Source organism: Zeus faber (assembly GCF_960531495.2).
Source record: "Zeus faber genome assembly, chromosome: 2".
Lineage (NCBI taxonomy): Eukaryota > Metazoa > Chordata > Actinopteri > Zeiformes > Zeidae > Zeus > Zeus faber.
The window spans coordinates 12,794,807-12,815,318 of NC_137189.1; the positions used below are offsets into that span (position 1 = coordinate 12,794,807).

Here is a 20,512-nt window from a genome sequence, read left to right on the forward strand (position 1 = left end):
TATAGCAACGGCACTTTGACACAGAGAGGCAAAAAGTGGGAGAAAATTTTGAAAAAAAAAAAAAAAAAAAAAAGTAGAAAAGCGTAAAGAGAAAATCAACGAATGAGAATGACAGTAAAAAAGAGAGAGAGAGTGAGAGAGCGGGGGAGAGAGAGGAGGGATTGTGCTTTGGGCTCTTTTTGGCTCCACGCATGGCTGGAGCTGAGTGTGTGCTTGGGAGCCGTGCAGCGCTGGTTGGGTGGGTCAGCGCCGTGGCTCCAGCACAAAACTAGGTCACAGTTGGCACCAGGGCATTCGCTCATTAACAATCTCCACACACACACACACACACACAAACACACATACACAGACATACTTTGATTTTACTGTACAAGAGGGCGTAGCGGGACGAGTACTACAGAGAACATATGTGAAGTTTTGTGACAGTTCTCTGATTCTACCAAGGAATCCAAGTCCAGGAATCCTGGATATGTGCAGTACAAAGCTTAAAAAATGGTTCCGATCATGGTTGTAGTTCTTACACGGCATTGTTTTAGTGTGAAGCCGTTTAAATGACAGCGGGGGAAAGTACTTGTGTTGTAAACGTTGTTGGGCGATTCCACCATTAGGGTGCCATTTGTGACCCACTGATATTAAATGTACAAAAATGCATGTAAAGTGAGTAAGAGTTTTTACACTAAGATAAGTTTTTACACTATATAAACTATATACACTATATACACTATATAACTATATATATTATATATACTTTATACACTATATATACACCATATATACTATATATACTATATATACTATTTAAATCTCATTTCCTCACTACAATAACGTTTGCAATGGCCACGCCCCCTTACCGTGAAATATCATGGTCCTCACTTATCGACCAGTTTGCTTCATGACCTGGTCCTAGGAACTGAACTTGGTTGTTAAGTGAGGAGTACCTGTATCAATGATTCTCAAATGGGGGTACTTGTACCCTTAGGGGTACTGCAGGAGTGCCGCAGGGGGTACTCCGAAAATTACAAACAATGTGTTAAAAAAGATTTTAAAAATTAATAAAAAAAAACCCACATATGACGCACATACAGTACATGATTTATGTTAAAAAAAAATTCTCCCAATGCCAGTGACGGGGAGGATAACGATCTTAGAAGGGTACGCCACTAAAAAAAAGTACGAGAACCACAGCTCTATATAACAACCTACATACAAGTTTCAGCGTTTCACAGCTTAAAAACATTAATAAAAACAATCAACACACTCGCCTGTCACAACCCACTAAAACTCAACCTTGAGATATAATCATTAAAATCCTTCAGCAATGTTATTATTTTGGCATTGCTGTGTGAATCCATTTCATGTCACATACTCTAATTTTTTTGTGTTCACTCAACCTTGTTACTGGAACACATTCACCCCTATGAAATATTTGGAATCTTCCACGAATCTTCACATGTTCAACAATAATATGCATCATCTGAATTCCTTGAAGGCCACGAGAAGAAGCAAAGTAAGTTTCCTCATTCTTTTTTTTCAGTATTTTCACTGATATTGTGATATTGACTGAGAAGCCCCCCACACCAAAATTATAGCTTGAAAGTAATTTATTTATAATGTTAAAATACATTTTAAGTAAATCATTAGAGTGTCCTTATTGTCCTCACATCATTGGATGGATAACATGGATGTTAGTTTTCCACATCTTCTATATAAACTAATTCTATGTTAAAAACTCAACCCTGCTACTCATTTAAGATTCCACCAGAGTTTCTTGCGAGGTCTTTACAGTCCCGATCGCGAGAGACGTGCTATATGGAGGGGCTCTGTCAGGGATTTTGGGCCCCATGAAACAATATCATCATAATCATTAAAAAATAAAGTAACATTTTTAAGAGTTACAAGGGTTAAATGGCACCCTAGCCCTGTTATTGTGGTTTTCCATATGAAGAGCAGAAGAACTGAGAAAATGTTCAGGGGGGACGTGATTTTGGGTCAGACGGGAGCCCAAACGTGTCCCCTGGACGACCCACGTGTATGTACACCAAGGCAATATGAGGTTTTTATTTCAAAGAGCAGAGAGAAGTGCAGCACCCAGTCAGGGGTGAAGGAGAGACGCTCCTTTGAAGAGGAGGAGCCTGGTGCCCCTGTTTGGAAAGACAGATAAAACGCTTTTTCCCTTACGTCTTTTGGACGTAAATGTATTTATTTTTGGGGGGAAGGGGATCTCAAAGACAAAAAATGTCTCCATTAAATCAATAAGAGACTCCACTGTGCTGTTTGATTTTTTTATTATTACTCTGAGGGAGCTTTCCCCTCAGTGCTGACACAAAAAAGGATTCCTGCACTTTGCCAGGCGACCAGATAAATGCTGAGCTTATTTCAAAAGAGTCGTGATTAAACACCCCGCTTATCTTGGCATGTTCCACATAAAACTCCACAAGGCATAAATCAATTTATTGTAAAAATGGGAGAAAGGGAGGGACCACATGTGGAGGGGCTGCCTTCATTCTTTCAGGTTAAAAAATGGAAAGAAACGATAGAATGGAAAGAAATGGAAAGAAACGATAAATGAGTCTCTTCTCGGCTGAGGGACAAGCAGGGAAGAGGAGTCCAAGAAAATAAACAAATTGGAGTGAAGCCCAATGGTAAAAAATTTAATAAAATAAAATAAAAAAATCGAATATAATTTAATAGACAGAGACCCATCGTAACTATGTTAAGTGAAAGAAATACCTCCATCTTTAGTTTTTAAATTGTATTTATTTCAAACTTGAGTCTCAGGGAGCCCAGGGAGCCCAGGGAGGCAAACTGTTATTCCCCTTAAAGGAATATTGGACTAATCCACTCAGATACGGTCGCCCAAAATATCCCACTGGCTCCACATCCTCCTGCAGCCGCTGCAGAGACCCACTGCAGAGAACAGAGAACTGAGGACGAGCTTGTCTCACATATACAAAGATATATGAACCCAACGTTGAAATTCATAATATTTTTTATTATTTTGTGTGTGTGTGTGTGTGTGGGGGGGGGGGGGGGGGGGGGGTTAATGACACAATGCTCTTTGTGTGTGTCCCCGAATCAATTATCATTAAAAATGAACTAGATATGAGCCGATATGTAAAATAGAAATAAATCTCGATGAAGTACCCTCAATTTAAACCACTTAAAGAAAAAAATTAAGTTCATTCATTTTGGAAGTATGCCACTGCTGAAAGAGAAAGACAATTTAATTTAATTCGATTATATTTCTGTGTATTTAATTTTATTTTAATTGTTTAACAAATTAACAAATTATGTAAAAAAACCCCGAATTGAGTCTTTCAAAAAGACATACATCAGTAAACAGAATACATGATTTCTTACAAAATAAAAAACTATAAATACGTGTATCACACACAGACACGACACACGCCAGAGAGATAGCTGGTATTATATTCAGTATGTGACACTTTTTGCTTGCGCAAGCGTGTATGTTAAGGTGTGTGTGTGTGTGTGTGTGTGTGTGTGTGTGTGTGTGTGTGTGTGTGTGTGTGCGTGTGTATGCGTGTGTGTGGGCTTGTGTGTGTGACAGAGTGGTCACAGGGCAGTGAATCAGTGAGCACTCTCTCTTAGTGCCTCTCCTCCCCGACACATTCTCTTCTCGTCCCTTCCTTCAGACACACACACACGCACACACACACACACACGCACACACACACACACACGCACGCGGACATAGGACAAACTGTCAGCATATTTTACTCCCTCTAAGCCCGAACCCCCCGGACTCTGCACAAAGCTGCAATCACCAGCCATTACTATGGCTTAAATTAGTCTCAAAACCCGTGAGCACACAGAACAGTAAAACCATCCTCCACGAGCGGAAAACCATCCTCCACGAGCGGAAAACTATCCTCCACGAGCGGAAAACCATCCTCCACGAGCGGAAAACTATCCTCCACGAGCGGAAAACCATCCTCCACGAGCGGAAAACTATCCTCCACGAGCGGAAAACCATCCTCCACGAGCGGAAAACCATCCTCCACGAGCGGAAAACTATCCTCCACGAGCGGAAAACCATCCTCCACGAGCGGAAAACCATCCTCCACGGGCGGAAAACTATCCTCCACGAGCGGAAAACTATCCTCCACGAGTGGAAAACCATCCTCCGCGATCGCATTTCGTATTCATTTCTGCGTGCACCAATGCAGTCCCATGAGCTTGGGGCTACGACGAGTGTGAGCTCGATGCTCCGTAAGCGCTCGCAAATGCTCAACACGCGCTCACTCGTAAAGCTGACTTTTGAGACTTTGGGGATGGAGACTGAATAGACAGTGTTTGATGTGTCCGCTCTTTGTTTGGTCACTTTGAATGCTGACCATGACATTTGATTGGTTGTTTGGTTTGATCACTGACACAGTCGAAGACTGAGAGAACAACTAAAGAACTTAACTACATGTCAACTACATGGATCAAATATGCCACTGCTGGCAACACGAATGGCCTATGTTACATTTTGGTTATATGCGTGATGTACTTGTGTTAAGAGCATTGTAGAGGTGGCTGATCCTCACTTTACCTCTTTTTTTCTCCAACATCTCCTTCTTGACGATTCTGCCGTGAAAAAGGGGTCAGAGACAGGCCGGAGACTGTGGGGGGTGAAAGTGACCAATCAAAGAGCGGAGACATCAGACACTGTCTATCCGTCCCGGCCTCTTAAGTCTCAAAAGTCAACTTGAGAGCGAGCGCGTGTTGAGCAGTTGCGAGAGCGTACGGGGGCTCAAGCCTGCGCTCGTCATAGCCCCATGCTCGCGAGACCGCATTTGTGCACGCGCAGCAGAAAAGCGCTCACAGTCCGGATACTGGTATGTGCGCTCACAAGTTTAGAGACTAATGCCATACATTACCATGCAATTCACACCAGAGCAGCCGATGCAGGGAGAGGGGGAACGTGGGAAAAGGAGGGGAAAAAAGATTTAAAAACAAAGATTAAAAGAGTGATACAAGAAAAGGATTCTGGGATTTAAAAATGGGCGGTCGCCAGGGCTTCATTTGTGCCAGATCATGTTCATGTTCTGGGACCTCCCAGATTGGGACCGGCACCTATTTGATTGGATCAAGTTGCGGAGATGAGGCTCCAGCTGTGAGCTCCGCATTCCCCGTTTCTCCATACAAAACAAATAGAGATAGCGTGTTTTTAGATTATTTTTTTTTAGGGCTGTAACCGACTCAGAATTTTGTCAGTCGAATTATGCGCAGAAAATAATCGTAACATGTCTCCCGGCCGTGCCGATTCACACGTATAAAATATATTTATGATTCCCCTTATTTGTAATTCCTCATTGAAATGTTATGCCTGTGCATTTTGTATCTGTTTTATCCTGTTATTGTAATGCACACCGACTGAAAAAAAAAAAAGAAAAAAAAAAAGACTACTCGACTTGAAGAATCTCAGTCGACTGACTGAATTCCGGCTGATTCCGTTTTATATATACGAAAACAGAAAAAGCCCTGCGTCCCATGCCGTGTCATGCATGGCAGCTTAAGCCGCCCCCCAGCATTGGTTATATTGTTCCGTGCATACATTCCGTGACTTTCTTTCTCCCCCCGACCCACCGGATCAGCAACCTCTCTGTGGTCCTTCACCTCCTGATTTACAAATTAAGCATTGGTGGTCGCAAATACAAACCAAAGCCAAAAAAGAGCCAAAAATGACTAAGTACAACTGACATTTTTACTTCATTAATAGTGTATTCATACTTGCTCTTAAATTGACTCATTTATTAAGTATTAAGTGTTGTTATATTTGCTCTCAGGCCCCTGAGTTTAGCTGCCACAGCCCTGCCTGTAATCATCAGACACAGTCAAAACCACATTTTTGTTTGGAAAATTGAGCAATAATAAAAAATGACTGCTGGTGTAGAGTGGAAAACGAAACAAGTCAGCAGATATTGGGTTTTAACTTTCTGAATGCCACACGCACACACACACACACTCACTCACTCACACACACACACACACACACACACACACACACACACACACACACACACACACACACACACACACACACACAAAGTGCAATGTAAGTTATTGTTTGACTGCATAAGCATTTTTCTCCTGAAATGGTGTTCCAGAGATTCATTGGGGACAACTGTGGGAAAAGGAAAAGTCATATTCATTTAATTATCATAAAACAATATTGAAATATTTCATAAGCTTAATATTGCAGCAGCTTTATGTCGGGAGGGACTCCACAGCATATTATGCTTTGTGTGGGTGTCTGTGTGTTCAAATAAATACAGTTTTGGCATTTTTGTTTAATATGTCAGGCTGCGCAGTGGGAAACAGGAAAAATCCTTAATCTCAGCCATCCTACCGTATCGTACCGTATCGTACCGTATCGTACCGTATCATGAGATTAGTTTAAAGACGAGGCTGAATTCCTGACACTGCCAGGACTTTGTCGGAACCTCGGACCTCGGACATCATTCAGGATGCAAGATTTCATCTTGGGCGACAAATTTTGGTCTGCGACTGCCTGAGTCTACTGCCAAAACTGTGTGACGTGTGTGGAGGCCTTAAAAGGGAATACCACGAATTTTGAGAATTAATTAAAATGGCACTATACCTCCCATGTTGTTATGTGGTCCATATAACCAATTCCTACACTTCTCTGTATCCAAGAACAGAGGGCAATCAGGCTGTTTGAGGGGTTTGGGCAGTGACGTACTGCCGATGTGCTATTTAGCCACGTCCCCTGAGAGAGCCTCATAGAGTTGAATGAATAATCTCAATTCCATTCGAAACAAGCGCAACTTGAATAGGAGATGAAATGTACGTTTGTTTGAGCTTTTCCAGGCAAATGTGCTTTATCAGACACTAGTGCTCGGCCTTTTAACAGCAAATATGATCGTAGGCTGTCGCAAACCACCTCGATTTAAAGCATGGGTCTCAAACTCGCGGCCCGCAGGCCAATTGAGGCCTGCGGGACGATAGTCGGTGGCCCCCTACTTGACATCAAATTTTAGTGTTAGTATGCGAACATTAGTCACTTGGTTGAAACGTGATTCCGGAGTGACACCAAGTGGAAGGAAAATATATCCTGTCACCCAGTGCAAGGTACAGAGGACTTAGGAAGTGGGCGGACTCAACAAGAGTAATCAGTGACCTAATTAAGACAGCAGGGCGTTGCAATAGGAAAGGGAAAATAATTACATGGATAGCAAATATCATGAGATGGGCGGCAAAAACAAAAGCCAAATGGTGGTTAGAACCTGAATATCATAAAGAAGAAGTTATAGATTATTATTACAAGAGAAATAAAGAGAAGGAAAAAGGACAAATATGTGTGATCGTAAAAGAAAACGAATTTCCCAAGAACAATTTCATCAAAAGGAGCAAGAAATTAAAAGATATAAAAAATGAGACAATGCACTTGATGTTAAGAATTAAGACAGGTGGAATAACATGGACATATCTGTGTGAAAAGCTCTTCTCCACCGTGAACTTTAATAAGTCAAAGTACAGGTCCAAACTTGCTGATGAGCATCTTCAAGACACACTGAGGGTCTCAATTGCTTCCTCCCTGAAGCCAAATGTGGCTCAGTTGTGTAAGAGGAAGCGCTGCCAGGTCTCTGGCAGCAAGGAGCAGGTAAGAGAAGCCTATGTTCTGAAGAACCGTTCATGTTCTGAACTGTTATTAATAAAGATTGAGAAGATTGGATCAGTTGTACTTTTTTTTGAATACTTGAAACCCTTTTTTTGTGGACTACTTGATACGGCCCAGCCTCACCCAGACTCTACCTCCAGCGGCCCCCGGGTAAGTTGAGTTTGAGACCCCCGATTTAAAGTGTCCTCAATCTAGGTGAGTAAAACACCAAACATCTCCCATTTTACGTGTCAGCTGTATTTGTAATTTAATTCTACATTCGCGAAAATGGGCTCTTCTCGAGACAGATCAGTTATTGTAGTGTGTGTCTGTGTAGTGTGGTGTGTGTGTGTGTGTGTGTGTGTGTGTGTGTGGGGAGGAGGATGGGCGGGGGGGCTGTCAAGAAACACACTGGAGACGTTTTCCCTCTTCTGGCATGCAGCGGCTCCCCGAGCAGGCTATCACCAAGCTAATACGGGAATAAGATGAAGCGACCGCACCTACTACACTGCCAGTGCGGCACGCCGTGAAAGAAAAAAAAATTAAAAAGGGGCCCTGTTTAATTATTTATGAGGTGAGATTGTCTGTTTATCAACTTGACGCCTGCAGCGTCAACTGTGATTAGGCTCAAACAATGGCGTCGCCTTTCTCTGGGCTCTGCTGATGCAGCTCCCAGGACCTATCTATGGATGGATACAACGCACAAATGCACTGGGAAGCATGTTTGTGTGTGTGTGTGTGTGTGTGTGTGTGTGTGTGTGTGTGTGTGTGTGTGTGTGTGTGTGTGTGTGTGTGCTGTTGTTTTTATTCTGATATCTCTAACAAATCACTAATGCAAATGAGTACATTTTTAGTTGGTTGATGACTCCCTGTGTGTCATTATTAGTAAAATATATCATAGATTTGAATATTGCCTCATAAAAGTCTGGATTGGAGTGAAATCACTGCAAATAATGCAACCTGGCAACCACCTCCTATATTGTACACACAGAACTTAATTCATAATACAATTGTGATTGTGTCATATTTGCCATCAAATATCATAACCCTTCCTCTTGCTTCGGATATTATACCCCTTTCTCTTCATGCAGCTGTTATGCTTCTGTGGATATTCATTTCCAAAGGCGGCAAAAAAGAAAACGAAAAGGCAGAGAGCCACTCAAAAAGGTACATGCCCAGGAGTTACTATTTCATAGTAAAAAGACAGAAAGTTGGAGAGAGAGAGTGAGAGAGAGAGAGAGAGAGAGAAAGAGAGAGAGAGAGAGAGAGACCATTAGTCTGACAGGTGGAAGGCGTAGGGTGAGATCAAGAACGAGAGATATTTGAACATAGGATAGGGTGGTTCAGGCATGGGAAGGACAGAAATGAAGGGCAGAGAGGCAGGCAGGAAGTGCGGGAGGGAAGGAAGGAGAGAGGGATTTGGGGATGGGGGAGAGAGGGCGAGCGTTGTAATGGGGCAGTAGTCAGATGCTCCAATTTCCTTGACAGAAATGGAGGTCAAGTGCAGCAGCTTTGTGTGAAGTTAGCCCTCGGAGAGAGAGGTGCAGAGAAAAGGGAAAGGGAAGAGAAGGGGAAGTAAAGGTACGGTGATGACTCCAACCAGCGTGAGGCGGTAATTCCACAGCGCAGCCTGCAAGGGGATGAGGCGGGATAGAGGGAACGTACGTACGGCTTGGCGTCCCCTTCCAGGAAGGAAGGGGGGATGGAGACGAATAAAACGGCTTAATGCCGAGCCTAAGAACATTAATAACTCTCACAGACAGGGAGGGTGAGGAGCAGGATAAAAGAACATATGGGTAACTTGTTAAAGAGGATGAATGTGAGCGCGGCGGCGGGGGTTGGAAGGGGGGATGGGGAGAGCAGGGTGGGGATGGAGGGAGAACACATGATGATCGTAAATATCACATCTGGGAAATTAGACCCCACCACCCAAACCATTAGTCCCCGGGATGACAGATGAAAAATAGCCTGTGAGCATCTTAACCACACCAACTGAATACGTCCAAATACTGAATTTCTTGGTGGGTTGTTTCCACTGTAATAAAATAAAACACACAAGATATTGAGAAGGCAAAGGTGGCATCAGGGGATATGAAGGATGGCTGGAGGATGGACGATGGAGGGAAAGGTTTGGTGGTGGGGGTGGGAGAGATGATGTGTGCTGGTCAAACAACGGGCCACAAAAATGATTTAAAAATAATGAAAATGAATCTTCAATATGAAAAGTCAAATACGCATTTCAAATGCGTCAGAGGACCATAAACTGCTTATATTGTTGTCCATTTTATATGATATTCCCAGGAATTGTATGGCTTTCTGGATGGTTTATTTGGTCTTTTTTGCATCAGATCATTATCACTCAATTATTAAATGATTACATATAGGCATTTAGTCAGTCTTGGCAACCAATGGCTGATGCATGTTTGCCAACTTGGCAACCACTTCTAAATTTGAAAAAATTACGTGATTAATCAGTTATTTACTTTTATCATTTATCAGACGACCATAACTTGAAAAGAAGATGACATTTGGCTCCAAAGTTATATGAGCAGAGCGGGGGGGCGGTCTAGAATAAGTGTGGGAGCAGGAGATGACCCTCATCATGACTCTCCCTACAGGAGAGCAGAGCCACGCGGCACAGGAGGAGTTCACAGTCCACTGGCTCCGATCTGAGCGCCTAAAGAAACAGGACAGGAGGAGAAGAGTGTAACAGAAAGCTACTCCGCCACTCCCCCGAGGTGTGTGTCTCTGTGTGTGTGTGTGTGTGTGTGTGTGCGTGCGTGCGTGTGTGGTAGTGTGACTGAGAGATAGAGAGAACGAGAGAGAGAGACACTGTGATGTGAGACTGAATATAAGGAGGTGTGTAACAAAGAGCTACTCTCGAGTCCCCCGGGGGGCTGTTTGTGTGTGTTTATGTATGTGTATGTGTGTGTGTCAGTGTGTGCACGTGTGATCAGCATACAAATTGACTAGACTGTCTGCCTGTTTGCTTAACATTACTGTACACCTGCCCGGCCGCCTGTCTGAGGAGCGGTGTTGTGTTTCCAGTTGTGTGAGACGGCAGCCTTGAGGCTGACTACACAGCGCTGTTTGCTCAGCGGGCGCGCCTGAGGCAGCTAAATCAAGCAGCATCATCGCGGGCGCTTTACGCTCCCCCATTCACCCTGCTCTGAACTTAAGATCCCCTGGCGGAAAATAAATAAATAAAAACAACAGTGCTTTTATTGCCAATTGTAAACATCAAGGGTTTCATTCATTCCTTTAATTCCTCTCTCATACACAAATAAACAGACAGATAGATAGATAGATAGATAGATAGATAGATAGATAGATAGATAGATAGATAGATAGATAGATAGATAGATAGACAGAGAGATAGACAGATAGATAGATAGATAGATAGATAGATAGATAGATAGATAGATAGATAGATAGATAGATAGATAGATAGATAGATAGATAGATAGATGGATAGATAGATAGATAGATAGATAGATAGATAGATAGATAGATAGATAGATAGATAGATAGATAGATAGATAGATAGATAGATAGATAGATAGATAGATAGATAGATAGATAGATAGATAGATAGATAGATAGATAGATAGATAGATAGATAGATCGATTCGAGTAATAGTTACAAACAATGGAATGAACATATAGTAATGAATTTAGGTAGTAAAACAGAATACTGACACCACGCAGTGAATAATCTGATTTCTCAGTTAAGAGAAATTAGAAAGCCGGCGAGAAACACAATAAACACTTAAGAGCATGTGTTTCCATAGGCAAGTGAGCCCTGGAACCTGGAGGAGTTCAACAGAGCACATCTTTAATCTTGAATTTGTGGCGATAATTATATAATTCTCACAAACAGTGTTTTTCTATCACTGTCAGATTTATGTCCTTAAAAAAAAAAACTAAAAAAAACACGCTGAATCAAAACATTGCCTTTTAGCTGCCAAATTGCTTCTAATTAAGTGTTCAAAGAAGACTTGGATCCCTGAATGCCAAACTGAATGTCATTTTTTTTTAGCTTCCTCGCTCCTTCTCCTCCCTTCATTTCCTTCATGAATGAATGAATAAATGAATGGATAGATGGATGAATTAATGAATTTACCTCCTGCCAGGATGTGTTCCCTGGAAACGCAGGCACTTCCAACATTTTGATAATGGCCTCTGTCTCATAATTGGGGGTTTCTTGCGATGCTAGCTGTGTTTAAGGGGGGTAGCTTGACTCATTATCCCTGCTAATAGAAGAATTACACCCGTGCCACGTGCATGTGTGTCTGTTTAGACCCTTCCCCAATCCACCTGCATAATCAAAAACACAACATCTACTGTATATAGTTTGGATGTACTCGTGTTAATTTGAAATGGAGATTGAAGTGTTTCCACAACATGTTTCTACAAATTAATTAACCCTGACCCTAACACCTAACCCCTAACCCTAACTTTTAGTTCCAAAAGTTGGATAAACCGTTCAATAGGAAAAGGAAACACATTAAGATGTTTCAAGATGCGTCCGGGGCTCATTTATTAGGTCAGTATTTGTATTCCATTTGGGGACGGGCCAACAGTACCCAGTAGACTCAATAGTCTAAACACTACTCTAATTATACTCCTGTAGAAAAGTGAAAGTAAAGTAACGTAAAGAGAAAAAAGTATTCATACAGAAACAGGTGTCGACCGTCACCAACTCAGCCAAGCCTCTTATATCTCTATCAGTCTGCCAGTCTGCCCGTCTGTCTGTCCGTTTCCTTCTCACTTTCTCTCTCCTCGTTTTTTTTTCTTTACAGGGCAGCCGCTTGCATTGCACAGCATTGATGTCTCGCTCCGTCGCGTATACAAACCTTTTTTGGCATCTCTCACCCAGCCAGCCAGCCAAGAGAGGCTTTCATCGACTTCTCTGCAGTCTGTATTAATATTTACCCGGCTGGGAAACACAGGCAGATGTCAACCGCAAACCGGTTTCCCCCCATGTTGCTCTGTGGTGAGCCCCGTGTTGTACGAGATTAGGTATAATCCAAACATTACATTTGCAGTGTTAAGTCATCAGGAACCGTCTTAAAGGGGAGCCCTAACGGCGCTGACTACGGCATCACTCAGCAACACCCAGGACTCTTCCTGGCTAAAACTTTAAGAACTTTGGGTGTAAATTTATATGGTTATCGTTTCATTTTTGTTTATTGATCAGGTATTATATTCATCTTTTATCCACTTAATAGATATGGGCACTCAAATCCAACAGGGTGATTCCAATTATAACAAAAGCACACATCTCAGGACTAGGGTGGATAACTTATCTTATGTTGGGCCATAGCAGCAGAAATTGTATTCCACACATTCCATTCCATTCCATTGGCTATCATGTGAGCAAAGAGGAGGTGGATGTGATCCCCATGGAGATGAGCAACGCTTCAAGGTTGCAGAAAGTCGAGCTACAAGGGCACACAAAACTGCCGTTAAAATCAAGAACACACACTGAACCCGATGCTGCACTTTCAGCACTGGACAGCTCCCGCCAAAGTGGCGATTCTTGAGTAACCACAGAACTTCAGAACTAGAAAAACTCTTGAGCTAAGTTGGCCTAATTTTTGAATGTTCCAGATAAATATTATCAGTCAATAGTCTCTGTAAAGCCAGGCTACAGGTCCTTTTCCCCATTCTGCACTGGAATGCTCCTAATTAGCATGGAGCCTGAAACCTTTCGAAAGTTCTGTTCTGTTCTGTAAGTGGCTGCCAGATGTAAAATGTTCTCACCCGACTTTAAGAAACAGCCCCGAACAAAGAGGCAAAGAAATGAGGAAGGAAGAGAACACCCCCCCACCCCCCCACCCCCCCACCCCTTCTACAGTCCTCTGGCGTTTTCCTTGAAATCAAAGGTCTTTCAAAACTTTCCAAAATGGATTTCCTCGGGGGTTGATGGATGCGGTTCCTGTTCACTCAGACACTGATTTGGGATTTTACTGATTAGGCTGTCTGTCGTAAGTCGGAGAGCCCCGCCGCGTTGGACCGTGCATGTGTCTTTGTGTGTGCAAGCACAGCAAGTGTGTGTGTATTTGCGTGTGTGTGTGTGTGTGTGTGTGTGTGTGTGTGTGTGTGTGTGTGTGTGTGTGTGTGTGTGTGTGCGCGTGTGTGTGCGCGTGTGTGTGTGTGTGAATTAAGTCTCTGAACCTCATGGAGACACCACCAGTCTTTCACAGATAGTAAACAAAGCAGAACGTGTTGTGGAGATTCGAAACAGAGAGGTTCAGGGACGTTCCGACAGGAGAGGAATCCCCCCCGCTACGATGACACGTGAAATGGAGCTGACGAAGAAACAGGCCTGAGCTCGTCGTCTCCTTCGTCTCTGCATACTGAGGTGCGCAGCCAGAAAAGCTGCTAATTGAATCTAGAACCGAAAATAGCATTGAGTTATGAGACAATGTTTGGACTGCTGCCAACATTATTATGTCTGTTTTATGAGTTTAATTAACACCAAACATTTTGCAGGGTGAAAGGGCTCTGTTTTGTACGATCTCAAAAATGAAAAAAATGAAAATGAAAGCTGCTTTTAAATTCTGTGGCTGAAATCAGCCACAAGATAAAAGTGAATTAAATAAATGTAATTGTGATATCACAAGTGGCAAAAGGAAATTGTGCAGTGCCTTTTTGAGCCTTGTAGGGCCTACCTAGTTTGCGAGATATTTGCCAAGCTGACAAATGTGTCTTATGACCCTGATGACCCCAAACAAGTCACCAGGTCCAAAGGGAGACAGTGTCCTAACAAAGATCTCTCCCCGTCCCCATCCAGTCCACCACCCGGTGTTTTCCCTCCAGGCGCACTGTAGCCTTCTTCAACAGCTTCTCTCAGTCCAGGTCTGACTTACATTGCATAAAGTGACATGATTATATGTCTACCATAATTGTGTCATCCTCCTATTATAGTCGTTGCGTGGTATCAACTCACTTCCGCTAAATTGGAAAAGGCAAATAAAAACAGATTCAGAGTATGAGCTTTAATCTTGCCCCATACCCTGATGCCCATCCTGGAGGTTTCCAATTTAAGTGTTAAGTGTAAAAACAGATCACTGAAGTGGTTGGCCATTTTGGAAATAAACAATGAAAATGATTTAATTTGTCCCTTCTTCATTGAAACATCACATTCCTCAACAGTATCTCTCATTTCATCCTAACAATCTAACTAAATCTTCTCGCAGGATTTTCCTTGTGTGTCAAAATCAGGAGTTTGAGCTATGGCTAGGTAGTTCAGTCATCCCCACAGACAGGGCCCTCAGTAGAGTCTCTACCTTTGCAGCCTTTTTTGAGCGGGTTTCGTTTCAAGTAACTACTATTGAGGCATTTATAGGTAACTAATCAATTTAGCCACACTGGAGTAAATAAACCTGGCCTAGACGGCAGCAGGGAGCAGTCAATATGACAGCCTTCAGGTGGGGCATAAACAACTCAATAAAGGTGGCGTGGACATGGATATTCTAGGAAAGGGAGGACGCACCAGTGAGCACTTACGGGTGCTCTTAACAAGTGTATTGAAAGGAATTATCAGGCCCCATGTATCCAACTGTACAGGGGGAGAAGACACCTGCAAACCTAACAGTCGCGTTAGATACGTACTACCGTTCTCCAAATTCTGTCCAACGTAGCACAAGTTACAATTTTTCAAGTTTTAAGAGCACTCAGAGATATTCATCTCTACCTGGACTTTCGTAACACTGGTTCATGATGTCACAAAGTGCCCTTCTTTTCAAAGTAATCAAGGTATGCCAACGTTCTTCAACTTACGGTAAATTTGCAACTGTTTATAACTATTTCCTGCTACAAATGTAGATTGGTGTGAATAAAAGATGGACCAAAACATGTCTGAAACGTCCCGGTTCCAATGAGATTATACTGGTCTATGCTAGTCTATGCTGGTCTATACTGGACTAAACTGGTCTATACTGGAACATATTCTCTCTTGCAATATAATCTCTTCCTGGAACATTATCTTGTATTCTACCAGACTTTTTCATATCCCGACAAAGATCCCAAAACATCGTCTAAGTAATTTTGTGTCCATGTGCAAAGGATTCTTGATCTTTTTTTTAAGAACTGCTGTTAAACTGATAGCTGCACACTGCTTGTTCCTGGAGTCTCCAAACTGTGAATCATCCTGATGAAGCCTCTTAACACTGAGACGTATGGGGAATCAACACCTATCTACTATCTGTCATCTACATACATTTTTTTCATAGATATAATTTCCATCTCTGTTTTTTTTTCTGATTTTCCTTTCAATTTCTGTTTCACAGGTTTTTTTTCCACCGTTTTTTCCTTTAGTATTTTCTTTTAGAACAGTAGGACTGACCTCTAAGGCTGGATGTTTGGACAATTGCTTCTTAATTGTCTTACACTTTCTGTTAGTTTTCAGCATCTGGAACAATAAGTAACACAAACTTTCCCATTATTTTACATGCCAGTAATAATAAATACATGTGATTTCACAACAATAATAAATAAATGTTAGTTTTTATTTGTACTTTATTGTTTTTTTTCTGTTTAGAATTTACAATTGTAAAATTCTGTTAAATAGATTACTTGTCTACGTAGATTGTAATGGAGACAACATTTATGGAACATTCACATTAATTTGGAATTTGACTTATAATGGAAGGATTTGTCACTACTTAACACCTTCTCCCTTTTCATTTCAGTCTGCCACGTTTAGCTTTAGGAAACTGCATGGACATAACGTTTGATGAAAGTTGACATTTGGTCTTGTGCGTGTCAATAATGACGTGTTTACGGAGGTTTACAAAGATAATCGAACCTAGGTAATTTTAGTGGTGACGTTATACAATGATGGTGACTTTCAGTGGATTACATTTCTGATAGGTTACGTTTCCATGAAATACGAAAAATGTTGGTGTATTTCTGATTGATTACAATTTCACGGGTTCTAGTTTTGTGACGCGTTCCCAGTACAAGAAAGCATCATTCATTCCCACAGTCGAGTGGACTCGACGTGATGACGGGTTTAATGGATTCATGTTTTTCGTGTTTTTTCATGGAATCCGGTAAAGTAATGGAGACCAAAGAAATAAAATATTAATGAACAGATCCACAGACGTCAACCAGGTAAGATAAATAGATAAAAGATACATAAACACACAGATACACAACTACTGTAGTTTGTCATCTCTAACCACTACATTAGCGATGGAATCTACACCGTGCGCCGCACCATGGTGAAAATTAACATTCAGAACCATAATCTGCACATTTATAGCAAATTAGATGATGACGTCACAAATGGCGTCTTACTCGAACACTCACCTCGTTCCATTTCGTTTTTGAACATTGGCGTGTCAGTGAAGGAGGAGCGTCTGGCTACTGTAAAGCAGATTTAGTCTGTTTTTTCCTAACTTTGGCTCCCTATGTGGATTGATTTGGATGAAACGTGAACCACAAGATGTTAGCAACACCTCAACCATGTTCGTAGCTTCTGCAGTTGTTCTGTTCCAGACAGTTTTAGCCCAAAATTACGAGTATAATAAAAATCCTAATGAGCCCTGCGGGCTGGACCCCTTATAATAATAATAATCATCATCATCATCACCATCATCATCATCATCATCATCATCACCATCAATCATTATTATTATTATTAGTAGTAATAGTAGTAGTAGTCGTCGTAGTAGTTTTATTATTATTCTCTTGTGCAATTTTGTGAAAGTCCCTTGAGTAAAGAGGCCCTTAAGAGTAAGAATACGTTGTGTAGATTAGAAAATCCATTTGACTGACTAGGAAAAGGCAGCCATCAATTGCAAATACTGGTTACAATGCCTGTTCCGAATCCCAACCAAGCCCCCCTCCTTCTCTCAGTCTCGCTCACACACAAACGCTCTCTCTCTCGCTCGCTCTGTCTCTCTGTCTCTCTCTCTCACACACACACACACACACACACAGACACAGACGCACACACACACACACACACACACACACACACACACACACACACACACACACGCACACACAAAATCACACATGAGTACACACATCTGTGTGGGAAAAGAAGAGATGCACTGAATGTAATGAGTTTCAACCACGTCTCATCACTACACACTATTTATTTTACACATTTTCTCCGAGCGGTGATGATGCTGAACAGGCCAAACATATTCCAATTCCTCGCCACAGTCACTGCGTCTGTCTGCACCAAAACAACTGAGAGGCTTTGGTTAAAAAAAAAAAAAAAAAAAATAGAACCTCCATGAACTGGATAGGGGATGTTGCTGCTGCAGGGGAACATTTGCGTGACGTGTCAGCCAACACACACATACACACACACATTACGCGCACGCAGACCTTGAGCAGGGCGTGCATACAGACACATACACATTTCTGTGGTAAAAAGCAGATTTTAAACATCAAACGTCGCAGAGGAATCGATGACATCATGTCTGTGTATGCGTGGGGGGGGGGGGTGGTCTGGCCTCTCTTTTTCACACACACACACACACACACACACACACACACACACACACACACACACACACACACACACACACAAACATAGACCTTTCCATCACTACCTGTCTGTCCCTTTTCAAACCCACACACACCTTCCCCCTCCACACGCTGCGCAATGGCGCACAGTGGGAAATAACAGCAGAGGTGCAGAAAACCCAATGCAACGCATTGGATGCAATGCAATGCGATGTTGCAAACCAAAAAGACAACTGGGAGAAAAAAATGGTGCATACTGCACCGTGCATGAGGGCATCAGTCCACGCTGCTTCTCACCCCGGTCATGCACACGGGCACAGGTTACACCAGGTGACGAGGAGGTGGAAAGCAGGGGCGAGTGGGTGGGGGGGGGGGGGGGGGGGCGGGCTGCAATGTCACTGTCTTGGATGTGGACCGTTGGAATTATCTTATAGACACTACATTAAGTCTTACCTCCACACCTGTCCCATCTGGAAGATGTGTATTATGGTCTGCCAGACCCACACGGACAGCAGGCAGCACCGGTCCCTCTGCAGGCTGGCCGCGGCGCGGCTGCTCAGCCCCTCCACGGAGCCCAGTCCGCCGCCCGTGTAATCCTGCACGAACCACCTGAAGCTCAGGATCTGGACCAACACCGAGGGCACCAGCACGAAGAACAGGGTCAGGCCAGACCACAGAAAGTTCCGCTTGTGGTAGTAGTCGACGGCGAGCCACAGGTCGGTGCCCACGTCCCAGAAGAAGACCAGGAGGGCCAGGACGATCCACAGGCAGTCCAGCCAGAGGCGCTCCTCCTCCCGGGGCGCTCTCCCCGGGTCTCTCCCCCCTTTCTCCCTGCCCTTCCCTCGCAGGTAGTGCAGGCAGGCGCTCCGGCAGCCCCAGTAGCAGGACGAGGTGTTGCAGCAGTGGCAGATGTGGAAGGAGCTGCTGCCCCGCGGGTCGTCCTCCTCCCCGGCGCCCACCACCTCGTCCAGGTTGCGCAGCTGGGCGAACCCGGTGACCACCCCCCCGCCGCGACCGTCGGACTTCGCTGCCATCTTCCCCTCCGATGTCCCCTGCACCTCCTCCTCCTCCTCCTCTGGCTTCTTCCGGGCTTCGTGACGACACTTCCCTGACACCTGTTTTCCGAGTGCACCCCGAACGTGGGAGCCATCTAAACCACGCGGGGTGTCGGTGCGGCGGCGTCCGTCCCCGCTCCGGCCCCGGATCGCGTCCCGGTGGCGTCAGGGACGCAGCGCATCTTGGTCTCCCCCTCTCTCTCTCCCCCCCCCCCCCCCCCCTCTCTCTCCCTCTCTCTCTCTCACCCCCCTCTCCCTCTCTTCACTGCAGAGCTATTCCCGACTGGCTGCCAGACGCTGTATCGTCTACAACTTCCCCAAATGTCATTCGCAAGTCATTGTCAAACGAGTTTTCTTCTCATAATTCCCTGGTACAACCATCATCACATGTCCCTCTTCTGTCTGTCTCTCTCAGCGCCCTGCTCCAGCGGCGGGATGGAGCGTCTGTCTCTCTCCGCTGTCCCGAGACGACGTAATTCACCCCCCCCCACCTCTGCTGTCTCACCCCCCCCCTCCTCCCTCCCTCCCTCCCTCCCCTATGTCTCTCTATAATAATAATTATTATTATAATAATTATAATAATAATAATAATGAAAAGTCTTTCCTTTATAGTGTTAATATATTTGTTTCTGTAAACATGCAAAACAAGACTGATGAGATCCTCTCTCCCTCTCCCCCACCCCCTCTTTCTCCCTCCCTTCTCTTTCTCGCACCCCTCTCTCTCTCTCTCTCTCTCTCTCTCTCTCTCTCCCCCCCTCTCGTGCCTACGTCAGCGGCGGTGAATTACAGTTTGTGGAATGACATAAAGACGTTGCACGTTTCAAGATCCCCTTTTAACAAGGCTTTTGGGACGTGGGAGCTACACCAACAACGTGGAAAGACGTTCATGACACGCGAGCAGTATCTGTCTCCTCGGCGTTTGACGGGAGGGGCACGACATTTACATAGGGGAGTGACATCCGTCAGACGCTCTTCTGCATTTGCTGCAGTGAGACGTATATTTCGCTGAAAACCGACGCTCCTCTCCAGCCTGGTAGTAGTAGTAGTAGTAATAGCAGTAGTAGTAGTAGCAGCAGTAAGGAGATTTTGATCAGACATAGACGCACATCTGGGCTCATTTGGTCTGACGTGAGATTAGATCCTATTGATATATTCCTGCTATTCGGTCACAATCCTGACACCGTATTTAACGGGAGCTGCCCGGGGCTGAAATGTGGCGAAAACAACGGGAACGACGTCATTCCCCTCCGTCTCTCACTCCCTCTGTCTCTCATTCCCTTTCTACACCCCCTTCTCTCTCTCTCTCTCTCTCTCTCTCTCTCTCTCACACGCACGC

At 43.8% G+C, this 20,512-nt stretch overlaps 1 protein-coding gene across 1 annotated transcript in view; it reads right to left on the minus strand.

Moving 5' to 3' along the window:
* Positions 1 to 19,155, minus strand: part of xkr6b (XK, Kell blood group complex subunit-related family, member 6b) — a gene marked incomplete at both ends in the record, with an annotated part of 46,700 nt that extends 27,545 nt beyond the window's left edge. The window contains one exon of the mRNA XM_080020559.1: positions 18,575 to 19,155. Coding sequence (XP_079876685.1) covers positions 18,575 to 19,155 — 581 coding nt within the window. The remainder of the gene's footprint in view (positions 1 to 18,574) is intronic.
* Positions 19,156 to 20,512: the final 1,357 nt, after the last annotated feature.